Below are 26,045 nucleotides of genomic sequence, written 5' to 3'. Positions count from 1 at the left end.
TTGTTGTTTATGTAGGGCAACCTTGTTATCATTTGCACGGCAACACTCGAGCAATGAAATAATGCCAAACATTTCATACAATTGTTAGATTCCTTTACTAAACGCGATCGCAACTAATATCTAAGCATGATTAGCTATGATTATTAATTATTAAATAATTAATTTTTGATAAATGATATGAAATTGTATCGCAACGGTAAATCTTTATGAAAGAGCATTTATTATTGCAAGTAAAAATTGAAACAAAAGGAATAGAAACAACTTTTATTATGCTTCTTCGATTATCGATTTTTTGAATAATCATTATATTATCACTTTATTTAACAATACTTACAGTCAAACATACAATATTTTAAGTTTTTCTAAAATGTAAACATAAATTAATTATTAATTAAACGATTGCTATATCATAAATTCATTCATTACTTTAATCTTTTGATCTTATTCGAATTTTATATAGCGTATATTATATATACGTATATCAGTAATAATAATACGCATTGTTGTAACAAGTAGCGAATGATTTTAATCTCGTGTAAAGTCATGTTGCTCTCTTATGATATAACAAAGTGTGTATTTTGTATGAATACTTCGATCGAGAGTCTCGTGCAAAGTGTCCCACGTATTCGATTAATCATAATTAAATCGTGTTTCCGTGAGTGAGTAAGCGCCACGAGAGGAAGCAACGACCATGAGCAAACTACGAAAGATATACAAGAGAAAAAAAGGAAGTCCCAAAAAGTATTAGGCAACGTATAGAATACATACACACATATGCAGTAAGTAATATATACAAATTATTTGTCATATTTATATTAATTTCAAAATGGATATATCATTTGCTTTTTTTTTCATTTCGTCTGTAATGATTCACATTCTAAATTATCGTATAATATAACGTATGTATAAAACATTCCAGATTTTAATTTTAAATATTTAAAATTATATAATAACATAAAATAAAATAAATATTTTTATACGCGAGATACATGAATACCTTATAGATATATTAACATTTAATAGATATATTAATATTAATATGTTATAAAATATTTTTCATAATACATTTAATTAGACAATTTAATACTCAAAATGCATATTTCGCGATGTATACAATTTAATCAAGAATTAAAGTGATAAGAATCTAAAATAATAAATAATCGTTTCGTTGCGAGCTTTATACAATAATTATTAATTTAACGATATTTAGAATTAAATATATTTCATCCGTGTTACTTTATTATTCCACTTGACAATGAAATATAATTTGGATTATGATAAAATGCGCAATAAAACAATTGAATTATAGACGTAAATAATTAGCATAATGAAAGGCTTCGATGAATTGTTTAACAAATAATTAACAAAATTAACAAAAATATTGAGTTTTCGTTTGCACATAAATAGAAATAAAGATATAAAGAAAAAAAACTTAAGGAGCTTGCTTCATACACAACAAATTTGAGATTTTACAAAATTCTTTTCGTAAAATTCTTTCGTAGGCTTAATCTATAGATTTTCGTTTGCACATTTACAGACAAAATTTCGTGTTATTGAATTTTCTTCAAATTTACATATTATATGATGAAAGAAATCTATATATAGTATAGATTTGTAAGTTTTGTAGATTACCTTGAGCTAAAATATCCATATTAATATTATCTTTAAACTAACCAGTTGTTCATAGCAAATGTTATGAAATTAATGGATATTCAAATATATATTTCAAGATTATGTATATTTCCTTCTCTTCTTAAAAACCTCAAGATTTTATCAAATAAAGTAATTTCTAATTATATGATTTATCCGCATAGAATTGGATCAAAAAAGTGTTGATTAATTAAATACTACTTTTTACAAATTATCTATTGTAAAGTTAATGATGCATGATTATCTATCTAATCAATATAAACAATATATTCTTTCGAAAAAATTGCTTTTTATTATTAATCATGAATGTAAATATTTAAATTAAATTTATCGATGGAAATCTTTATCAGAGTTTTTCGAATGTTTCGCGCGTTCTCTGCCCGTTCAAGCATTCAACATAGGGGCACGAGCGATCATATATATATATATATATATATATATATATATATATATATATATATAACGCTATCGAATATCGACAGTGTAAGAGGAATATTAGTAAGGGACAACACTTTATTTTTCTGTGTACCCGGTCATAAAGTGTCGAAAGAAACTCGTCGTTCAAATTTTCACGAATCGAGACTTCGGTAGTAAATAAAATCCGAAATATGTTTCGCTTTTTTATGATAGTGATGGTGCTCTTTATGACGACCGACGGGCAATTACACAGGTATATATTTTATTGTATTATATATTGGCATGATAAATATCGAGATTATAGAAATCGATTTTTTTTCTCGTGTTAGCATCCGATTTCTTAGATTAAGCGCCGCGTGACTTGTGCAAATGCAATTAATGCTTCCATATAAAATCAATTTTGGTCAAAATGTATATTTTTATTTATTAGTCAAAGAGTAGATAAAAAAAGAATATTTTTGAAAAAGTGACTCTTTGTTCTTTCTTTCACTTTTGTCCATCTTGTTTTTATCTACATTTAAATGACGACCGTTAACATAAATATCGCGATTGGAGTCATCAAAACGTTTAATTGTAAACTATTTTTTCACGCGTTAGTAAATCAACTATAGGTATAATGAGTTGCTTTATATTTTTCTGTATCCCATTTTTAATAATTGATACAGTTACTTGTTTTTATATTATTTCTTTGTGAAAAATTATATGCAAAATTTTCGTTAACTAAAAATCAATGTCCGTTAAGTTATAATGATTAATTAAAAGATTATTTATATTCAAAAGACAAGTTAAGTAATACTTTAGAGATATATACATATGCAATATGAAAAGCGTATATAATTTAGAAAACTCATCGAGTTAATAAACGTTTCTGATATATTTATATTTAAATGCGTAACGTATACTTATATTGTAAATATGTAAGTCATATATAGTTAATTTCTGAGATATTCAAATTTGTGTAGTCTTGCGTAGTTTATGTTTATTCTGGAAATATCTGCCAGTCATATCAAATATTCGTTTTATACATATATGTTTGCAATTTTAAATATATACACATATACATATATTACAGAATATTTTTTATGTTATTTCAAGGATTTTATTACACAACAAGAGGAATTCCATTCTACAATCTTTGAAAAAAGTTGGTACTAACTTGCGAGAAGTTCGTTCGTTAAATGATCATCTTCCTTCAGTACATTTGTACAATTTTTTAAGCACATATTACAGTGGCATTATTACTATTGGAACTCCGCCGCAAAAATTTACAGTAATATTTGATATTCGGACCCCATATTTTTGGATCCCGTCTGAAAAGTGCAACTTCGCTGCTTGTTGTAAGTAATTTGTTTGTATACGCAATATAAAGATATACGCAACAATATATATATATATATATATATATATATATATATATATATATATACATATTTTAATTGTCAATTAAATAAATTTCATCTAATCAGTATCATTCTTTAGACAAACAAATCCGAATCGCGCGCCGGCTATTATGTAACCATGCATAAGTTGGGCGATTCACTTTATTTAATATTTATTATTATAAATATCTCTCTCTGTGCGCGCGCGCGTGTATGTGTGTGTGTGCGTGCGTGAGTGCACACACACACACACACACACAGATTGCTTATTAAGGAAAAATCTTATTTGTTTAAAATGATTAGTATTAATGGTTAATATTAATGGTTAATAAAAAAAGTTAACGTTAAGTAAAACACAATATATATATATATATATATATATATATATATATATATATATATATTTTTTTTTTTTTCTATCTACAATCATATTTTGCAAATATAATCTTCAAATATTTAGAAAATTGAAAACAAATATAAATTTAATACTTAATGTTATAGTGTAAATATTACAAAAGCAAACTGGAATTTTCATGCATAAATTAATTTAAACAATTTATCACGTTCATTCTCTGAAGATACAAACAAGTTTTGACAAACAAAAATGAAAGAATTAACTCAACAAACACATTTACATATACATACGTATATAATAATTTTAAAAAAATATTGTATATTTATTATAGATTAATAAGACAATATTTTTATATTTTAAAATCTTTCTAATATTACTAATTTATGATATTACCGAATATGCTTTACAGTAAAACATAATCGATATAATAGTGCCGAATCCAGCACATATATAGCAAATGGTACTTCGATGCATATAAAAAACTTTAATGCTGGTATGGAAGGATTTCTATCTGCTGACATAGTGAATGTAAGTCATCATTAAACAAACAATCCAATTCAGTTACAACTATATATAATCGTAATTTAAACATTTCTTAAGCAATCATATTGTTTTTTCGTGTAGCGATAACAATATATTATTTCATGATCAATTTTATTATAGATTGCCAACCTTAATGTTCAGAATCAAATGTTTGCAGAAGCGACTAACATTTCAGTGTACCCAATTGATCTTTACATATATGATGGTGTTTTGGGCATGGGTTATTCCAACACATCTGTCAATGGAGGAATGTCCGTCTTCAACAACATGATTGAACAAGGTTTAGTGTCATCACCTGTTTTCAGTTTTTATCTAAATAGGTATATATCTTCTCTACTTATGAAGAACGCATATCTCTAAGCAAGAATTTTTAATAAATGTAAATATTACATATAAATTTATATATAAATATACATATAAATATATACTGTATATATATATATATATATATATATATATATATATATATATATATAATATTTGTATGTATATTTATATTTATTTTAATATTAATATTAATATAAATTAAATTTATTAATATTAATATAAATTAAATTTATTATTTATTTATTTTTTATTATTATAACTTTTTAAATTAAAGTAATATTTATATTTCTATATCAAATATAATTAATCTTAATTATCACACACGCATACGCACACATACATATTATGATATAAAAAATATGCAATTTATGCAGAGATCCTTTAGACGCGTTAAATGGTGGTGAATTAATATTGGGTGGTTCCGATCCTACTCATTATGAGGGCGATTTCACATATATTCCTGTTAGTCGCAAAGGATACTGGCAATTTATATTGGATAAGTATGTTATTTCTTAAACTACGTTAATCATGTTTCAACAAATTATTAATGTTATCGCTTTGTAGGGTCATAGCAAGTTATATCAATCTGTGCGATGAAAACTGTCAAGCTGTCGCTGATGTAAGTGCTGATGCAATAGTTGGACCAAAACAATACATCATATTTATTAATGACCTTATTGGAACTGTTAATATTAATGGAGAGGAAAGAGTAAGTAAACGAACATATCTTTCACAAAGCACGTAGGCTTTGATAAACAAATTATAAAAGTTGATAATTGTGATAAAAATAAATATTAGGTGCGTTCAAATACATACTCTTCTATGGAACAACGACATTAATCCACGTTCCGATTGAACATACTTAATATGTTTACAAATAGTTATTAACAATTAGTTACTAACTTGATATTTTCTTTTATTTAAAGGTGAACTGCCATCGAATTAGTCTATTGCCTACAATTAGTTTTATTTTGGGTGGTAAGGCATTCAATCTTACCGGTGAAGATTACATCATTCAGGTGAGTACTATATGTAAATTATTTAAATTAAGTATATATAAGAGAAGAAGAATATATAAGTATATATAAGAGAAGTTTACATTGTATATTTAATTCTGTACAGTTGCCAGATAATGATAATACTATATGTATAAGCCGCTTTGTGGGATTGGACTCGCATGAAATCGAGTGGATTTTAGGCGTTCCATTTATTGGCCGTTACTACACCGAGTTTGATATGGAGAATGACCGAATAGGATTTGCTTTGGCGAAATAAGTATTAGTTACTTTCTTTAGCATTTTTTTAAAATATACATCTTACATAATAAAAATGTACATAATGTGCAATTATGTACATTTGGTGACATATTTTGTGGGTTTTATACAGTCCTGGATTAAACATTGATATCAAATATTATTCTTATATAACTGACATAACTTTCATAATAATTGTTCGTAACAAACTTAACGAGATACTTAAACGTATTCGAAGAATGTGCAAATCTTTAATTTCTTTTTTAAAAAGTCTACAAAAACATTCATCAAACAAAGAATGATGTATAACATATACCTTTCACTAGTAATTATAGTTTTAATGATTCGATATGGTTTTATAACATCTTTAAATTTTAAAACAATCAAGTTTATATCAAATATAGTATCATCCTTCTAGAATACAATTGTAATATCATTAAGCTCAATAACCTTTTTTACTATCATATCATTCATGTTAAAAATGAATTATAATTAAAAATTATACTAGGACGAAATAATTTTTATTGCGTTAACGTAAGCTGACATACTTTTACAAACTGTACACTTTGACGAATTTCTTCATTATTACACGATAAAACAAGATAATAATATTTATTAATAGTACTATTACTATATAATATAATTAAGTATTATTATATAGTATAAATAATTATTATTGTATAGTATAATATTGTATGTATGTATAAGTATAAATATATATATATATATATATATATATATATATATTTATACTTATACATACATACAATATTATACTATACAATAATAATTAATATATATATATATATATATATATATAAGTATATTTCATATTTCATATAATGTAAGAAACAATACATATATGTAAAAGTGATTAAAATGGAACGCGAGTGTACAATTTTTACTTGAGTAAATAAAAAAAGGAAACGAAGTATAGTTATTAAAATTTTAATTTTTCAAAGAGATGATGCTCAATTATGTCCCAAGTCGAAACAAAAATTTATCCAAATGCGTAGAAAATCTTTCATTGTTACATTTTATTGTATACTTTATCATCAATTTTTTTAATTATTTGTTTAGTTTTTGATAAGAGAAAAATTCAATCTTTTCTAATCGCGAACCGACAAAGTTCGTATATCATCAAAATGAATTTTTGCATAATTTGTACATAATTGTGCCTTAATTTTCAAGCGCAATACTTTATTGTGAAAACAACTGATATGAGCTTATTGTTAATTGGAATGCTAATTTTTGCGAACAAAGTATCATTTGCAAAGTTCATTGTTGCATGGCTGTCTAGTCAATATAATCAATCTATTCTTTCGAAACGCTGATTGCTTCCTCACTAATCATGCACACATTTAATAATTTATTTAGATACAATTTGTGATAATTAAAAAAAAATGTTAAATAAAATATTTTAAAATTTAATTGATCGATAAGAACGCGGAGTGTATTTTTAATACGTGCAAAGATCGATCTACTTCGTGGTGACCGCATTCGACTTTTTAAAATCCAAAATCTATGTAAATATGCGTTTTAAAATGTCGAGACTATAATACTTTTTAAATGGGAAACACTTACAATAGGCATAACCTAAAGTTCACGATCATTTTGGACCGGTACATTGCATAAAAACGTGCTTGTCGACCCCTTTAGTAAATCTATTAACAATTTTATTTCTATTATGATATTATATTTTACTATACATATTACTATATATGTATATAACAACATTTATTTTAAATTTACTACGACATATGTTCAAAATGTGTTCCGACTAATTCTACACAAAGACGCGTCGAATTAAATTGATTTTGGCATTTTATATCATTTGGTAATGGATATAATGTTATAATATTATAATGAAACTGTTAATAGATTTACTAAAGGGATCGACAAGAGCGCCGTCACTGTGCAATATACCGTCCCTGAGAGTGTAAATTTTAAATTATCTGGTTCGCCTAATGTAAGTGCCTCCCATTTGTAAAGTATTATAGTCTCGACATTTTCGTATTAGAATTTTCACCTCAATTTTTGCTCTGGAATATGTCATTAAAATTTCGCTGGCGAGTCGTGGGACACTTTGTATATAGAAATAATTTAAACATACATACACGATATACACGGTATGATTTGGATATCTATACCCAAGAACAAATGTTCATAGAAACTATTCCGATGGACTCCATAGAAAGGAATAAGCATGACAAATGATGATAATCCTTATGGTGTTAACACAAAAGAATACAATAAACCATAATAATCCAAGAGCTCGAAGAAGAGAATATAGTGATTGGAAATTATTAAAAACTAAAAGACAGTGTGCATACAATCTATTTATTAATAAAAATACTATTTTGTAATTATATTAAATTTTATAATTTAGTACATTGTATATAAAGTATTAAGCATAAAAATATTAGGCTGGTATGAAAATTATAATAAAAATATATAAATAATTAGCTATATTAGAATGGAACATGAATTCTTTATATTTTATATAAAGAAAGAGACATTTAAAATATTTTGCAACATCTATATTTTTCGAATCTTAATTATAAAAACTTCAGAAGAATCAGTGATTAATTTGACAAATTCTATACATGTATTAATAATTAAATTTTTAAATAATTATAAAAATGATTGATAAATATCAAAGATCAGTTTACTGCTAATTAAGAAGATTTATAGAAATACGGTTAAAAATGTTTTTATCCCACAGCAGGCATTTTGTGTTTTGTAAATAAAAAGATATAAATATGACAATGAATATAGAAAAATATTTATTTCATCTTTGAATATTACAGTATCTTTCGCGATTGAATAATTTATTTACTATCAATTTACATACATAGGTATCTTGTTATACAGCACTGGTGCTACCGGCATTTCGTGCACATAGCACGGAACAAAACCAGAAATTGTGCACATTATATATTACTCTCTGAGAACATTCATGGACATTGGCTTTGTAGTTCATGTCCACGTTTTCAATGTCCATAGAGGGAGTATCGCTTTCAGCGATCACCTAAAAGTAGGCCATGACATCTCTCAGTCTTCTCTCTGATTCTGGCTGGATCATGGTGTTGGACCCTTCGTCACGCGTTTTCCCGCGGATTTCATTACGATTGTGTGATGCTGCTAAGTGTAGTCGAAGTTAATTTCTATCGTATAAATTGATTATTTTTTTATCAATGTTCCTTCGAAATATATTTATTTCGTTTGTATAACAACATATTGTCCATACAACCGACTAAGTTATTCGTGTTTATTCTATGTACGTAAATAATACAGTTTATTCCGGTTTTTGTTTAGGTTATGATAAAGAGACTGACAGATCTACATCTTTGTCTATAATAACTTTTTAAGAATATTCTAAGTGTAAATATATCGTGGTGTTTTAATACTAACGAGATAAATTCACAACTTAATTGCCATTTTGCGAGAATGTGTGTTGTGATCATTTCCATATTTCAACATTTCTATTGAACAAGAATTTAGAAGAGATTATATATGTATATATTTTTTATCTCAGATTTAAAGAAATAAAAGATATGGATATTTCATTGGAGGATGATGATTGTGCAGTAGAAGCAGTTATGCCTGCAAAGAAGAAGAAAATGAAACAAGGTTTCTTATATTATATTATAAATTGCAAAGTTTACATGATATGAAAAAATAGAAACTATAAAATATAAAATTTTATTATATATATAAATTTTAGTTTCTGTTTCTTTGTAATGTAATATGTATGCATAGAAAGTTACATATATTATTATATATATAATGGTAATATTTAGTAAATGTTTAACTAATTATTTATTCTTTCAGCACAACTGCCATTTCAAGTATCAAGTTCCTCTAAATCACCAGATAGTACAAACAATATGTCTAACAAGAAGAAGAGGAAAGTAATATCGCCAATGGGATCTAAAAATTCTAAAATAATAAAACTTACAATAAAAGAAAATTCTGTCCCAAATGTCTTTGAAGATGAAAGAGAAAACATAGAAGAGAAAAAACTAAATAGTAGTGACGAGATTGAAATAATAATACCAGATGAAGAGAAGAAAAACTTGGAACAGAGTGATCAAAATGAAAAAAAAATAGAAAGTGACACCACACCTAAAAAGAATTTAGGAACGAATAAGAAATTGAATAGATCCCAACAAAAACCTGGTGCCTTAACCAAGTTTCTTAAAAAGTTAGACAAAGAAACAGAAAATAGGGTATATGAATTGAAAGATAAACAAAATTGCCAAAATATCTTTGTACATAAAGATGGAAATGAAATCTGTTTGAATGAAAGTTCAATCACACAAACAAACGTTTCACAATTGCAAAATTCACCTCAAGAAAACGAACAATTAAAGGATGTCAAGATTGTTAGTAAAAGCACAGATTCTCTCTGTCAGAAAGCAGACTGTGATGTTACTATTTTATCTTCGGATGAAGATCTAAGCGAATTAGACAAATCAACATTAAGTGAAAATGAAGAAATAATAACTAGCAATCCAGTAACTCCTGTCACTCCAAAAACCAACAAAGTTGCAAACAAGAAAATTATAAAGCTAACACCAAAACAACTAGAAAAAAGAGAAGAAATTGCTAGAAGAAAAGAAGAAAAATTAAGATTAAAGAAGGTATATATGTACGATATATGATATATGATAAATTAATATAGGAATATATGATATATTCTATTCTCTATTTTTTAGGAAAAAGATAAGAAGCGGGAGGAAGAGAAAGAACAGAAGAAAAAAGAAAAAGAATTGAAGGAGCTTAAGAAACAAATGGAAATTGAGTACGCATATTTAATTGTATCTTAAAATTTTATTATATTTTAATTAAAATTTTATTAAAAATATCAATTATTTCTAGACAAAAACAAAAAGAAAAGGAAGCAAAAGAAGAAGAACGGAGAAAACGAGAAGAAGAGAAAAGAAAGAAAGAAGAAGAAAAGTTGGAAGCTGAACGCAAAAAGCAAAAGGCAGCTTCAAATTTTGCCAGCTTTTTTGTTTCTAAGAAACAAGAAGTTAAATTGGAGGAAGAGGGTGTTATTGAAGTGAAAAATTTTATGCCTTTCGAAATAAAGGCTGATATGAGAATTGCACCAGTCTGTCGAAGAATACTGACTGAAGAAGAAAAATCGTTATTAGATAGAAAGTGCAACTTAGACGTACAAAAGTCTGAACTATATCTCGAAGATATTAAAAAAGGAAGGATTATACCTCGTACTTCCTCTAAAACGTGGCCACTCGAAGCGAAGGATGAAGATATCATTATATTAGGTAAAAATTATATTTGTACATAAGTTTTTTATATGCTAATGTTTTAAATGTAATTGATTATTTATGCAGACGAAGACAACGATGGCAACTCCAACATAATAAACAACACGCATAAATTAGAAAAGCATCGAGCGAAATTGTTGCAGTTTAGCGAAAATCGCCGTCCTCCATATTGGGGTACATGGCGAAAACGAAGTAGCGTTCTAAATTCTCGGCGACCGTTTGCAAAAGAGAAGGTAAGAATTAATTAGTACAGGGTCGTTCCCTTATAAATGAATTAGTTAAGTATTCATGGGCTGACTTATATTTTAAAACAATTATTGAATGATTTACTTAGTAAAGCAACTAATACAAATAGCTGATTTTAATAATCACAATTGCATAGATTTGTGCTGCTTTTAACAAATGGTATTTTGGAGAATATAGGATTTATATCAAAAATAAGGCACACAAATGTATTTTCATAGAATTTATTATTACTTTATATATCGTCGATAAAAGCTTTCGCAATAACTTTAACTGCCGTTAATAGGACTGATTGGATTAATATTAAGTTGAACTGATCTCTCTTTGAATTTAATAATCTTTTTAGTTTATCTCTTGTTTTCGTCAAAATGATTTTAAACAGACTATATATAAATATCTTTTATTTTTTTGAAATTGTAAAAAATATATCGAAAATCCAAGCAATATTAGCCATCGAAAATGTCAAGAATTATTAGTTTACATTATTTATTTGGCAAATTATTTCTACATTAGCTATTTTTATAGAAACATTTTAAGTACTTGTCAATTTATATAGAAGCTATAGCGTAGAACTTTACTTCGTCGATGACGATAAGCTTTGGCTGACTTTCTCAATTAGGAAAAAATCTAGGAAACGCAAACAATTTTAGATTAATCTGTCGGTAAAACGTTCGTCTTGCCGCCGCGTAATCCTCTAGCACCATGGAACAAGGGATAGGCGTTTTTCCGATGCACTTTACGATGTTTGGCTAGATGATCACTGCGCGCGAATCTCTTCGAGCACATTTCGCAAGGATACGGTTTTACGCCCGAGTGCGATCGTCGATGCCTCGCTAGCTCGTCCGATCGACTGAAACGCCATCCGCAACCAGTCCAGGTGCATGCAAACGGTTTTTCGCCGGTATGTCGTCGTAAATGAGCTTTCAAGTGAGAAGCTTTGGCATAGACCTGAAAAAATGTGTTAAAATGTTACAAATGTATTATAAATTATTATTATAAATTATTATATGAATAGGATACTCGCGCTCAAAATACTCGAGGTAATAGGAATGCATTTTTTCATTGGGAATTAATCCTTTCTTAAGTAAAAATCGTAAAAAAATTTAACTAAACCATAACTGTTTTTAACTAAATCCATTTTCTAAAAAAATACATATTTTGGGAGTTAATATCTTTTTAGACAAAAACTAATTATAAATCATAAAAAATTTCAATTAAATCATACAATTGAACTCTTTTTCTAAAAAAAATACATTTTGATTACAATATATGTTAAATATTATTATATCTAAAAAAATATCTGATTATTAGGATATAATTAATTATAATTAATACTCGCGTCTAAAATACTCGAAGTAATAAAAATGCATTTCTCAATTGAAAGCTAGTCTTTTCTTAAATAACAATTATAATTGTGAACTATAAGGAGTTTTAATTAAGCCATAATTGCTTTTAACTAAATTATAATTTTTTTTTTAAATACGAGAGTGTCACACGAGAGTTAATCTTTTATAGATAAAATCATAATTATGAAAAAAATTTTAATTAAACCAATTGAGCTCTTTCTAAAAAATATTTCGACTAGTATTTTAAATGTTATTATATAAGATATTCGCGCTCAAAATACTCGAGATAGTAAGGATGCATTTTTAAATTAAGAGTTACTCTTTTCTTAAAATAAAAACCATAATTGTGGACTATAAAGAGTTTTAATTAAATTGCACAATTGCTTTTAACTAAATCATAATTTTCTAAAAAAATACTAATATTTTAAGAATTAATCTCTTCTTAGATAAAAAGTATTATGAATCATAAAAAATTTTAATTGAACTTGAATTAATAATCTTTTTCTTAAAAATATCCCGACTATCATGTTGGAATTGATTTGGTGCGAGAGTCAATAAAAAATCAGTGTCATATCAAAAAAGACTTACCTTTACACAGCCTTGATAAGTACATGGAAAGCATCGATCTTCGGCTGCATTTGCTAAGCTACGATTGGTATAATCGTGCGTTGCTAATGCGGCAGTAGCTGCTGATGCAATTAAAGGATCATCGTCTAACTGATTATTATTATAATCTGCAATTGCAGGATATATATTAATCGATCTTTACAAACGATTATTGAAACAATGATATATTTTAAATATATGTAATATTGATTGTTAATACTCTACTTTTATAGTAATTGATTATTTTTAAGAAACATGCACGCGATATTATTCAAAAATATAATGTGAATTGCTTTCTTTTATACATTAGACAATAATGTTAAAAAATTTTCCCATATTTTCAGTGACATCAATATTTTAGAATCTTTCGAAATAATTGCAATGAGGGGTAATATTGTTCTAGTAATAGCGTACCTATTGTATTTGTTCCAAATTCGTTCTCTAATGCTCGTAAATCGATTCCGAGCACTAGCAACGGTTCTTCGTATTGTGGTATCTGTTGCGAATTTGGTAAAGGCGGTAAATGCAGAAATCCTTCGCACCCTGCAGTACACAATGGTGTTCTTTCTGGGAGGCCAAAATCCCAGCTCTTCTCTAGACACCAATCTAATTCTGAGTCCAATTCGCTCAATTCGTTTAAACAACCTACAATTATTTGGTATGTATATTTTAAGAAAAATTCTATAATTTATAATTATAAAATGCAACACTTTCTCTCTCTTTTTCTATTGCTATTTAAAATTTAAAATGTTCTTTAAAAGATATATGGAAATCTAAATATATCCTTTCATGAAATAATATATTGCCTATCATTATTATTATTATATTTATTATTATTAATTTATACATATATATATGCTGTTATATATTTATATATAAATGAAAGAGGAGAAAATGCATACCTGATGATGTAGGTGTATTGGTAGTCGACCAGTCATTCCAAGATGATTGCAAAGAGCAAGTTAAGTCAGTATAACAATCTACTGGATTTGTTGTGTTCAACTGATCACTGTTGTGTATCTCAAAATCGTTGTCAAATGGAGTACACGATATTTCGTAATCGCTAGGTAGATTTATCTTCACCGGTGAGAATAGCTGTTTTTCGACGGTATTCATCGTCAATCCCAGAGAGGAGAATAGTAGTTCATCCGTCATCTGAAACAAATATCAACAGATGTTTTTTTTTTCCTTTTCTCTTAATGTGCACTTTAAGACTCTGCGTTTGCATCTTCACATTTTCGTTAATGAGATAATTTCGTAGGTAATGTTTTAAACTCTATTATTTTGCGTATAATTTTTCATTCTTAAACGTGCAAGAATTACGTAAGCTTCAATTTTTGTGTGATGCGATATAATGCAAAAATAGATACATGTGATGAAGTATTATGATATATTATCGAATACATATTGCACATATAGATATTAAATATTGCATTGCAATATGTATTATGTTTAATATGCTCACATCGAACGTCGTAGCTTCCTCAATCATATTAAAAAATTTATCGAATATAAAATTCAAAATCGATTTATGTGCTTCTTAATTGGCGACTACGTGCGACAATAAATTTTCGAAATAAGAGTTTCTCATCCGAAGTTTACATGATTGCTCTGAAGATCGGACTCGGACGTATTTTCCGATCATGATACGATTATCTATATTAATCACTACATGACGATTCGTATAAAACTAAGCAAACTTCAGTTATTCTTTGCGTTATATTTGAACGTCAAGCTAAAATTCGCTCGTATTAGTTAATCACAATGTTATGTGATTTTTAGTTCTCTCGATGGAAGAAAAAAAGAAGTGTTCATATTAATGTCCTGAGTGTTGCATCAAAATTTGATAACATATTTCTCATTCATATTTCTCTTTTTATTATAGATGCGATTGAGAGAGAAAGAGAGAGAGGTTTCGCGATCTAAAAATTTAAACTAATGATAATAATCCGATTTTGTTATGACGAAACACTCTCGAACCTCGCGTAACGACGCGGAAAGGAAAACGCACGATAGGAAACGTCGATCTGCGCGTCACGATCAGTCGGGGGTCGTACCGAGACTGCAACTGGTGGTCGAACCCTCGAAATGAGAAGACGTCGACAAGAGCGTGTGACGAGAGAGAGAGAAAGATTGCGATTCCCTCGAGATAAGGATAGCCGGTGCCACCCGGTGCCGTCACCATGTCGATCCCCAGGGAATCGCGATCGCACGCGTGCGATCCAGAACACCGAGAGAGGAGCGCCGTCACTGCCATCCTCAACGGCGACTCGTCGTCGGTTTATCTTTCCCCGGTTCGCATAATCGGTAGAGATGGGATTAAGTATTTCGCGATGATCGCGAAATTCCCAAATAATTGTCACTGCCAAAGTTTCGCCCAGACTTGACGATACGAAATACCATCCATCATTTTTGAAGATTTTCTGTCGAAACTGAAATAGAATAAGGTCGAAGGATAAAAATAACAAAGTTTCAAACAGGACAAATTTACCCAGAGACCAAAAAGTTTTCTAAAAGAGGCCGCTCAGAAGGTTTTATCTCATAATCTGAGTAGAAATTCGAGTAGTTTTGAAAACTCTTTATAAACCTACTAGACATAGTGGGTGTAATCACTGCTGTTGTCATTTTACCAAAATCATAATACTTCTCTCATTTGAACATTATTTCGGTTTGATTTCTTCTATTGATTTCTTGATATTGAAATATACTATAACTTCAAACTCTTCATCTACTCATTCCAAAAATATTGCTTTTTATAAAGTAACTTTTAATAAAGTAGCTTTTTGCGTGCGAATGATATGAAACGAAATAAAATAGTACCGAAACTGATTCGGATTCGTGATCGACACATATTGAACTTGATCCCATCCCTACTGATAGAGCAATTAGCCCGCTTATTTACGGTCTCCCGGGATGCGAATTAATCGCGACGCCAGTTATCGCCGATTTTGTCGGACGAATCGTCGCACGAGTTGTCGAAAGAAAGAGAGAGACCATCCTCTCTTCGTCTTCGGGGATGTCTCGAGGATGTCGTCGCGCTGTCGTGCATGTGGCCCGTTCGCCAGATATATTGTCAATTTCGATTCGTGATGTAATCCGAGAAGCGGCCTGCTAGATCCACTTTGGTCAATTGTATATCTCGGAAGGATATCTCGAAATATTGTCATTCTAGGTACGTTGAGGAAACTTTTAATTTTAGATGATAAGTAATTATCATAAAAATTCGCATAAGTTTTAGAAATACATATTCTATGTGCATTTTTAAGTATACATTTTTACACTTTCCCGGAAACTTCTGAAGATTTGAATACCACAAACATTTCAAAGAGATCTCTACTTGCCAGTGTTTATTATTACAACGTTACAGAAAATATAATTTTAAAAGTTTTAGAATTTTTCAGATCTCTCTCTAATAGCATAAAAATCCGATAGAACATTTTTCTTATAAATTGGGACAAATCTTTTACTGTCCTATCCTATTGTTTTTTTTTATGTGAAAATTTCATTGGATTCAAGAATCATTGAGGACTTTATAATGTAATGACGATGAAAATCTGAATTTACGTCGTTTTTACGGTTGTTTTCCGATTGCAAAATATCGGTCCGCGAGCCACTGACCCGAAGCAGATTGGAATTTTTTTTCGTTACATTAGTGTCGAGAAGAAGAAAAAGCGCATAACGCATTTCGGGCGATTAATGTGTCGACGATTTTGTATGCAATGTGTTGTTTTGATGACTTTGACCTAGAGTACGACCCGATAAAGGTGTCTCATCCGAGCCATTAGGAGTTCGATTGCTCTTTTATCGGTGTGAAGTTGACCTTAGATACAACGTAGCATACATGTATATACATACATATATTGTCATTCATTTAAAGATTCAAGTTTTATTCATGATTGATCAAAAAATAAATAGGTGAGATTAAAATAATATCGAGGATATAAAATTCTTCGAAAAATTCATTAGGTTAGGTTAGTTTTCATTTATTTCCTCGATTTATTCTTTGATTCGATCCAAGACATGACTTCATCGAGGTCGTTGATCATTCGATGAGAAACGCTGAAAAATATACAGAGTGTCCTATTTTAATTGGACAAATATTCCAAACAAATATCTTATAAGTGATATATTATCGTGGAAAATGTTTCAACAAAATTTATTTAGCTCAAAGAGGGAAAAAGATAAAAATATTAGTTTAATCTTGGATATAAGTTCTAAGATTATGTAAAAATCAATCTAGTTTTTAAATAGAGTTCTAATTTTTATTCATATAAATCGATTCCTTGAAATATTCGGTATAAATATTATAAGAATAGGACTAGGAATGAAATAATTCACGAGATATTTCATACTTTAATTAACATAATTTTACATAGACTATTTTACATAAAATATCTCACAAAATATTCATTTTTTAATTATCTTACGTCAATACTTTTGTACAAAATAATAAGAGAAAATCAGTTAGTGTAAAGGAAATACACAATTGTTTTTAAGAAAATATATGAATTTGCAATGAGTAGTTGCATATTTTTTCTTTACACTAACTAATTTCTCTCATTATTATTGTATAAAAGTTTATTTAGAGATTTGTTATAGTTTATGTCAAATTAAAAAATAAAAAATATTTCGTAAACTATTCAATTTTTGGTCAGCCTATAAATCTTATGACTTTTTACTGAATAATCGATTTATATGAACAAAGTAGATTGGTTCAATTTAAAAAACTAGATTGATTATATCTTAAAAAACTAAAACATGACTTTAGCATCTGCACTCAAAGTTAAATTCTAATCTCTTTTTTCTCTTTTCGAGTTAAACAAATTTTATCTAAAACATTTTCCACAATAATGTGTTATTTACAAGATATTTGCGTGAGCTAATTAAAGTGGGACACTCTGTATATAGGATGGATCTTTACGCAGATAATTTGAAAAGCTAATATTTCAAATTTTAGTGGAAAATCTGACAAATAGGAATTTAAGAGAGATGGTGGAAAATAATCCAATTTACATCCATTATTACAAATTGCTATGGTGGGGTTACAATCATTTATGCTCCTTTTTCGAGGATATAAAGTTGATGAGAGTAGATGGAGCATACTTGAAATATTAAATAGTGCGAACATCTTAGGAATTAAACATCCTCGCATCGATGTATCTTTTATGTCAATTTCAAGATTATATCGAATAATGTCAATGATATTTTTTTACGAAATTTGACATTGGATTTATATATAATTATTTTATAATTAAACTATGTGGAAAGAAGTAGAAAAATATTTACCGTTGTACGGATGATAAAAATATTAAATATTACGTGAGAGAAAGAGAGAGAAAAAGTGTGTGTTTGTATATATATAGAGAACATCTCAAAAATTATAAATTACAACCAAAAAATGAAGACGTCAACATTTTATACAAACTTGATAGTTAAATGATAGGCTTTGTCGCTTTTATTTTCATGAGAATCCGGAGCCTATTCGGCTTTAGATTGGGAGAAGCGGCGCTAAAAGGTATAGTTATCGTGGTGTACGATGTGTAATGAAAAACAGACCACGGCTTAGCGGTGACATCGTGATCAATCGGTGGCTCGTTTATCTGGCGGATTTATTTTATTATCTGGCGGATGCGCGAACGATCCGATATATCATCGCGAGTGCTCTGATGCGTTGCACTTGCGTGTTTTGAGAAAAAAAGGAGCAAAAAAAAATTATTCTATTTTCTGGAAAGAAATTTTTATACATATCTATTTTAAAGTAACGTTATTATATGTTACGTGTAATTTTAAAATAGTTTTGTAACAATAAAAGCGGATCAAATTATACGTAAGCCAAAGAAATGTCTACAGAATTTTCTTAAAAATTTCTTAATCATTTTGATTGATTATTAAAAACAGATATAATGAAAAATATGTAATATAATAATAATTAAATAATATAATTTTTTTATACATATAATATCGAGTGTGTAAAGTATATTATATAAGTATATCTAATAAATATTTATAACAGTATAATATACATTGGAATAGATAAAAAAAAATACTTCCTAAAAATATTATAATACTTAATAAAAATATTTATAACAATATAATATACATTGAAATAGATAAAAAAAATATTTAACTAAAAGTATTAACCAAAAGTGAAGGAAGAGATATTTTGGAGAGATGGAGATATCCGCAGTTATACATATTGACATCTAATCCGCTGGCACGCGCGACTATCGAATTGATTTCGGATTTTATTGTGTCGAAGGAGCGATATCTCTCATTGACGTTTCCTCTCTCACTGACGTATATACTACGTAATATTTCGCGAATACCGCGCTTTCGTAACTCATATGCGTAGCTTTAACCCTTTCAATATGCGCTATATATCGGATATCAATTTTCATCGATTGCTGGCTATATCGCGTTTACAAATTCTTGTCAGGCAGTTCTATTTATGATTCTCGCTAAAGGTTGGATGAAACTCGAAATAGCTATACTCTTTTGAATCTCTATATTTACTTTGTTTAATATAATTTTTTTTTTATTTTTCAAATTTAATTATAAATTTGTTTTTAAGATCTTTTATTATTTTAGATATATATACACATACATGTAGAGAGAGAGACAGAGAGAGATTTTATTTTTACGTATAAACATTATACATGATCTCTCTGAAAGGATTATATATTTATATTAAAAGAATAAATCCAAAAGAATAAATGCATACATTTTAAAATGACACAGTATTCTAATGTATATTTTAATTAAAGCATCAGTCGTAAATGACGATAGTCCGTTTCGTGTGAAATTTATGTGTTCGGAGATAACACACGTGTTTTATCTCATGCGAGAAACACATTTTAAATTCTACGTCACTACGTAAAACACTGTTACGCGCGAATCATATCATGTGAAAAATTAAAAATTTAATTTATTCTTATTAAGGTAGCGGATTCTCATTTTTAATAAAAAGATCCATTATTGTCCAGCAGTTGAAGCTGAGATACTTTCCAACGATTGACTAAAATAGTTTCAAAAATAAATTTATGATATTCTCATATTTTTAAAGGATAAATATATGTGAATAAATATATTGATTAATTCTCAAATAATCAATACTATCTCTCTTTACATTTTTTTTTATCGTGCTTACATCGAGCCGCAATTTTACAAGTGTTTATTTTTGAATGCATATTTGAATATCGCAGCGGAATTGTGGGAGTTAATTACGTTTTACAGTGATGACAGTTCACGAGAAGCAGCGGTCTCTGATGAGAGCGGGCTAACTCGGTAACGAAGCGCAGATCTAGCCGAATATCCGAGAAATAAATCAGTTCGATTGCCGGGCCTCCTAATCTACGGTGTACACCGGATGAGGAGCACCGGTCGTAATCTTAATGGGGCATAAAACAGCCATTACAGATGGCCCGCCGGGTGACAACACGCTGTAAATAATGTACGACGCTTCGCGGCAACGCATCGACGCAACGTTAAACGCATTCATCGCGCCCCCAGGCTGATAACTGCGCTTTTCTTCTTGAGCGTGTTGCATCCCTTCGATTTTATGTGTGCGTGCGTGCGTGCGGAGGATGCCTTGGTGATGCAAGAGATCTGTGTTTCGGCTTTTTCACTTTTAGGTTTCTACTTCTAATCAGGGTAGTTGCTAAATTAATGGCACTAAATTAATTCCAATAATAAAAATAGTGCTAGTTGTAAAATTATCTTGAAATGACAATTTATTTTCTTCATAAAACTAGAAAATAACGATTATAAATTTAAAAACCTTTGCAAAATAATAACATCTATTCTCACACAATTATTCTGATTATCTCTATTAAAAATTCTTCACATACTTTATAATTTGTTTGCCTAACTTTGCTGAAAGCAGATCTTTACATAGAATTAAAATTAAAGATTAAAATTTAATGTGATGTCATTCTTTTCACAATTTTTAATTTTTAACGTTAGATATTTCCCAATAATTTCCTTGAATTTAAAATTTTCCTAAATTGGAATCTATCTTTTTTTCAGTTACTTGTAATTTGAAAAATTATTGATACCTTGATATACTTTTACATAAAAAAAATAACTCAACAATTCGTAGTTGAAAGAAAGTACGGTTGAGATTTGGGACGTCTTGTATTCTTTGATAATAAATTACATGTTTCACGAGACGTCATACGTACCTTCGTATTGCTGCCAAAAGCTGCTTGAACGCACACTCTTCCTCCTTCTTTTTTTCTTTATTAGCGAAGAGCCGGCGATTGTTTTTGTGTTATTCGTGTTAGCGACGAGTGTATCAATCGCCCGCGAGATCACGTTTCTCCCCGATAATAAATTAATGTCTCAAGAAGAATCTTGTAATTGATCCTCGCGTAGGGATGAAATCGACGTTGATTTATCGAACAAAGAATATCTCGCGCCGCGGCGCAAAGAGAAAAGGGGGAAAGAGAATTTATCGACTTTTCGGCGAAGAGGGAGAGGGCACACTTCCGCGATGCGTTTTATTAGTGTTGTCGAATTAATTGATTTCAATTATATGCCAAGGATTTATCGCGCTTCGTTGAAGCGTGGGCCACGACTACTGTCATACGAAAATAGTAATGCATGCGCGATAAGTATAAGTCGATACGTTCGATTCATCCCGTTTCAACTCCAAATGTCAAATCGCAAATATATAAAAATAAAAAAATATCGCAAAAATAGCTACTCGATACAATGATAAGCTACTTGAGAATGTCGTCATGAATACAAAGAATAATAGCTACTTGGAACAAGCTACGCAATGAAGTTACGCATGAATAATAAAACACGCCGAATATATGATACTTTTGTTTAGAGAGTGAAGATATACATATCTTGAAGTTATGTTTATCTTTTTGTCACATGACACTTTACACTTTTTGACAATTCTTCTTTTGAGAAAAAGATCTTTATCCTTATCAGAATTTGTATAAATCTTTATCTTTATCCGATTCTTTGTATCCGATCGGTAGCTGCTGCTAAAAATAATTGAACGCGTTTATTGACACTTCACCAGTAGCATCACAGAAAGGAAAGAAGATTCGGGAGGCTTGAATCTACATTTTGATAGTTACCTACTACAGTTACTCCGTGACTAATTGTAAGAGAATCAAGAATGCGCAGTCCGGTATGTTAGAGATGCTTGAAAAGCCGAGATATCGCTTGTCAAGGAAGTTGATATTGACGTCCTGCTTATTCGAGATACGCGCTTGAAACTAAAATAAATCAGAACGACAATATGTAAAAAAACTACGATAGAAATGAAATCACGATTGACTGTCTGAATTAAAGCAAAAAAAAAAACGAAAACTCCTCCAAAATTATTTTCGAAAAGCGTTCATTTTAAAACATCTGATTTATAAATCTTTCGATTACTATTTGGTATATATTATTATGTGGTATATATAAAATGGAAATGATTCTATATGAAAAAATAAATCGAAAATGTAGAGTAGAATATTTTTTATATGAAGTTTTATACTTGCAAGAATTAAAGATAATTTAAAACACATTTGTCTAAATATTTGAACAATAAATGGAAAAGAGAATTCGTATATTTTATTAATGTGTATACATTTTATATTTTAGAATCTGTTTGATTATGAAATTGATTCCGACGATGAATGGGAAGAAGAAGAGCCTGGCGAGTCTCTGAAAGGATCTGACGATGAAAAGGATGAAGAAAATCCGGAAGAAAACGAATACGATGTCGACAATGAGTTTATGGTGCCTCACGGGTAAGCCATGTAAAATGATTTAAGTACAGATTATTAATTAAGCATTAAATAAGATAGATTTTTAAAATGTTACTAATATTTCTTTTTTCTATGTCATAAATAATTTTTAAATATATATAATTGAAATAATTTAAAAATAAAACAACAATCCTCAAATGTTTGTTTATTGTCATCTATAAAGAAATTATCTTACAAAAATGGATGTTGTAATTTTATAAAAAGCGTTTTTAAGAAATTAATCTATTAGAAAATTTGAATCACAGAAAGGATAATTTCATTATTTTTGAAAGTTTGCATTATTTTTACGAATATATCTTTGCACATATTTATAAAAATTAAAAATAAATTGTTTTGTAATTTAGATACTTGTCCGATGGTGAAGCTCAGGCTGACGAGGAAGAAATGGAAGATATGGTAAATATATTATAATGAGATAAAACGCTATTTTTTTCATATATAAAAATTTTACTTTAAGATTCATATTACAGCGTAAAATGTTCGCTTTTGTTTGCAGTCGCCACAAACACAGAAGATGAAATTAAAGATATTAGGGGAACAATTCGAAGCCGAAAGGAATACAAAGACGCACAAACTTAAACCAAAAATAATCGGATGTATCTGGCAAGGATCCGACAATTCTTTTCCGGAATTTGGTAAGAATATATATATATATATATTTTTTTTTTTATATTTTTTTTTTATTTTATTTATTTAAATATATCATTTATAATCTTTATATATTTATTATCATAATTATTTTAAAATTAAAATTTGTTTTAGTCTCCGCGAAAGTAAAAGAGTTTTTATTGGCACGACAAGCTTGGGTCAACAATATACCGATAGTATTTTCATCATCGACATCTGAGGAGGACATCTCGGCTGGAACGGAATGCAGAACACCGACTCAACAATCAGTGAGAGGTCCAAAGAAAACCAAGTTTCCCGATGAAGCTTTGCCCGATTTAATCCGATTGTTGCACGGAAATACATACGGCAGACGTTTTCTCATGAAAGAATTTATGACATTCTGGAGCAAAAATGGCGGAAGTCAGCTTTCGAAAGTTAGCGTGTTATCAAAGATCAATGAAATTGCTAATAGGATGGCGTGTCCTGAAGAAGGACCGATGCATCTTAAATCTTGTTGGTATGTTTCCGAAGACATCCGGAAGCAGTATCTTCCTGATGACAAGCTATCATTGCCGAATAATTGGACATATATCTTAATGCCGAATCGAAAAGGCGATACGCAAGACGTTACAATCGACAAGACTGAAAAAGAGGAGAAAGAAAAGAAACATATACCACTCATTACTCAATTTACTAAGAAAATCACGCAGGAGGAAATGAAAAAACAATTGACAAAACCTGAACAGGAAGAAATGAAAAAACAATTGATAGCGAAACCCGACCAGATTCCAGTCTTGACAAAATTACCTCCACTACAAAGACCACCTAAACGAGCGACTCTACTCTCTGTCGGTAGAGGAGAACAATTTCCGGAAAAATCTCGGGAGAATATGTTAGCTAAATTTATCGGTCTCAATAAAAGAAAAGAGGAGGAAGCATCGAGCAGCAAAAAGATGATTATCGACTCAGATGATGTCTTATTCGCGAAAAATATTGATACGCGCGAACAAGATGAATCGAAAGAGTGATAAAAGCGGATCTAAAAGATTTGAAGCGCATTGATGATTATTATCGATTATTGCGTAGAAAACAGACAATCGATTTGGAAAATAAAATGTAAATAACAAGGATGACAAATAATTATATAATTAGTCACAAACACAAAAAATTTCGCTAATGTGAGTGAGATAACTTTCTCAGTTAAAAGTAATGTGAAAAAATAAAAAAGAGAACGCATCTATAGACATCTAGGCTTCTACAAACATATTTCATTTATTATTCTATTTGAAAAAAAAAACATTTATTTACTCGATCATCAATATATTAATAATATACTTTTATGAATTAATACTTCTTTACATGTACAAAGCTTTAATGAATTATTTTTTAACAATATATGTCTTATGACTGGAGCATCACATGATTATTATGGAAAACAGTGTATGTTTTCGATATAAAAACTTACATATTACTTTAGAATAATTATGATATTTTAGATATGATGTTTTACAGATATATAAAGTTTTACAGATATATAAAGTTTTATTCATCTGACTATCTAGTTACTTAAATATTTTTTGACAAAATTTAGTTTTTTTTCAAAAACAGTCATCGATTATGGAAAAAATCGTTCGTAAAAAGTTGTCATATTATATTTATAAGCTTTAACTGATGTTAAGAGAGTAAGATTCAATTTTACTACTTGTTTCTATTTAAGTTTCATGTGGTATAGCTCGTCTCATTCTTAGAAATAATAGATTATATTAATTCCCGCGATAAAACTGCCAGATAATCATATGGGTTTAACAATTTGCCCATATAAAACTTCCGTGCCTTCATCCTATGTGATATAAGATTTTTTATAATTAGATCTATTATGTTACAAAAAAAGATTGTAGTAGGAAAATACAAAAAATAGTTTTAAAAAATGAACTTATATCATTTTCTTTCTAATTTGAAATGCAATTGATAATATATGATCTATTCTAAAGCGAATCCTGTTTGTTTAAGACTTAATAATCTTTACATTCTTCTAAAATAATGCGACTGGAATTGAAGCGTGTACTTTAATTATCTAATTAAGATTAGTATTGTATACTATGCAAATATTTACTGTGTACAACATATATCTATCACTATCATACTTCTAAAGTTTATCGCATTTGTTTGTGGCACCACACATTAACATCATTTGAATACATAAAACTATAAATCTTGCCGCATAAATATTGAAATATGCAAAATTTC

At 28.9% G+C, this 26,045-nt stretch overlaps 3 protein-coding genes across 8 annotated transcripts; 2 read left to right on the top strand and 1 right to left on the bottom strand.

Moving 5' to 3' along the window:
* Positions 1-598: 598 nt before the first annotated feature.
* Positions 599-6,543, top strand: LOC145976748 (lysosomal aspartic protease-like). Of its 2 annotated transcripts, none has more exons than XM_083108100.1 (8): positions 599-779; positions 3,163-3,404; positions 4,211-4,329; positions 4,465-4,664; positions 5,046-5,171; positions 5,236-5,380; positions 5,598-5,690; positions 5,794-6,543. In XM_083108100.1, the coding sequence occupies exons 1-8, from the start codon at positions 775-777 to the stop codon at positions 5,944-5,946; spliced, it is 1,083 nt and encodes a 360-aa protein (XP_082964226.1). In that variant the 5' UTR covers positions 599-774; the 3' UTR covers positions 5,947-6,543. The 2 variants fall into 2 exon arrangements, with proteins under 2 accessions (XP_082964226.1, XP_082964225.1); XM_083108099.1 differs by lacking the exon at positions 599-779 and adding an exon at positions 2,146-2,320.
* Positions 6,544-8,978: 2,435 nt separating this feature from the next.
* LOC145976747 (uncharacterized) lies at positions 8,979-25,210 on the top strand. 2 transcript variants are annotated; one of them, XM_083108097.1, is made up of 10 exons: positions 8,979-9,072; positions 9,463-9,557; positions 9,759-10,570; positions 10,646-10,731; positions 10,809-11,218; positions 11,288-11,454; positions 23,023-23,171; positions 23,534-23,585; positions 23,686-23,824; positions 23,952-25,210. In XM_083108097.1, exons 1-10 carry the CDS (start codon positions 9,008-9,010, stop codon positions 24,824-24,826), a joined length of 2,850 nt encoding a protein of 949 aa, XP_082964223.1. In that variant the 5' UTR covers positions 8,979-9,007; the 3' UTR covers positions 24,827-25,210. The 2 variants fall into 2 exon arrangements, with proteins under 2 accessions (XP_082964223.1, XP_082964224.1); XM_083108098.1 differs by having other exon boundaries at positions 8,999-9,204.
* On the bottom strand, positions 11,694-22,528 carry LOC145976749 (uncharacterized). 4 transcript variants are annotated; one of them, XM_083108103.1, is made up of 5 exons: positions 21,597-22,528; positions 14,319-14,571; positions 13,831-14,061; positions 13,399-13,544; positions 11,694-12,412 (listed from the first exon to the last, which is right to left on the bottom strand). In XM_083108103.1, the coding sequence occupies exons 2-5, from the start codon at positions 14,569-14,571 to the stop codon at positions 12,116-12,118; spliced, it is 927 nt and encodes a 308-aa protein (XP_082964229.1). In that variant the 5' UTR covers positions 21,597-22,528; the 3' UTR covers positions 11,694-12,115. The 4 variants fall into 4 exon arrangements, with proteins under 4 accessions (XP_082964229.1, XP_082964227.1, XP_082964228.1 ...); XM_083108101.1 differs by lacking the exon at positions 21,597-22,528 and adding an exon at positions 19,558-19,876; XM_083108102.1 differs by lacking the exon at positions 21,597-22,528 and adding an exon at positions 14,882-15,838.
* Positions 25,211-26,045: the final 835 nt, after the last annotated feature.

Source organism: Camponotus vicinus, unplaced genomic scaffold (assembly GCF_025532165.1).
Source record: "Camponotus vicinus isolate PSW18456_S1 unplaced genomic scaffold, iyCamVici1.0 SCAF_9, whole genome shotgun sequence".
Classification (NCBI taxonomy): domain Eukaryota; kingdom Metazoa; phylum Arthropoda; class Insecta; order Hymenoptera; family Formicidae; genus Camponotus; species Camponotus vicinus.
The sequence above is the reverse complement of the archived record's forward strand: the minus strand, read 5'-3'. Positions and strand labels throughout refer to the sequence as shown.

Excerpts from the sequence above, each read along its gene's own strand:
- LOC145976748 (XM_083108099.1), top strand. The coding sequence starts at position 2,259 with ATGTTTCGCTTTTTTATGATAGTGATGGTGCTCTTTATGACGACCGAC. Across the intron at positions 2,321-3,162 it reads ACCGACGGGCAATTACACAG|GATTTTATTACACAACAAGA; the intron begins GTATATATTTTA and ends TGTTATTTCAAG. Across the intron at positions 4,665-5,045 it reads TTCAGTTTTTATCTAAATAG|AGATCCTTTAGACGCGTTAA; the intron begins GTATATATCTTC and ends CAATTTATGCAG.
- LOC145976747 (XM_083108097.1), top strand. The coding sequence starts at position 9,008 with ATGGTGTTGGACCCTTCGTCACGCGTTTTCCCGCGGATTTCATTACGA. Across the intron at positions 23,172-23,533 it reads GAGTTTATGGTGCCTCACGG|ATACTTGTCCGATGGTGAAG; the intron begins GTAAGCCATGTA and ends TTTGTAATTTAG. Across the intron at positions 23,825-23,951 it reads CAATTCTTTTCCGGAATTTG|TCTCCGCGAAAGTAAAAGAG; the intron begins GTAAGAATATAT and ends AATTTGTTTTAG.
- LOC145976749 (XM_083108101.1), bottom strand. The coding sequence starts at position 19,611 with ATGTATAACTGCGGATATCTCCATCTCTCCAAAATATCTCTTCCTTCA. Across the intron at positions 14,572-19,557 it reads TATCTCTTCCTTCACTTTTG|ATGACGGATGAACTACTATT; the intron begins GTTAATACTTTT and ends TATTTGTTTCAG. Across the intron at positions 14,062-14,318 it reads CAATACACCTACATCATCAG|GTTGTTTAAACGAATTGAGC; the intron begins GTATGCATTTTC and ends AAATAATTGTAG.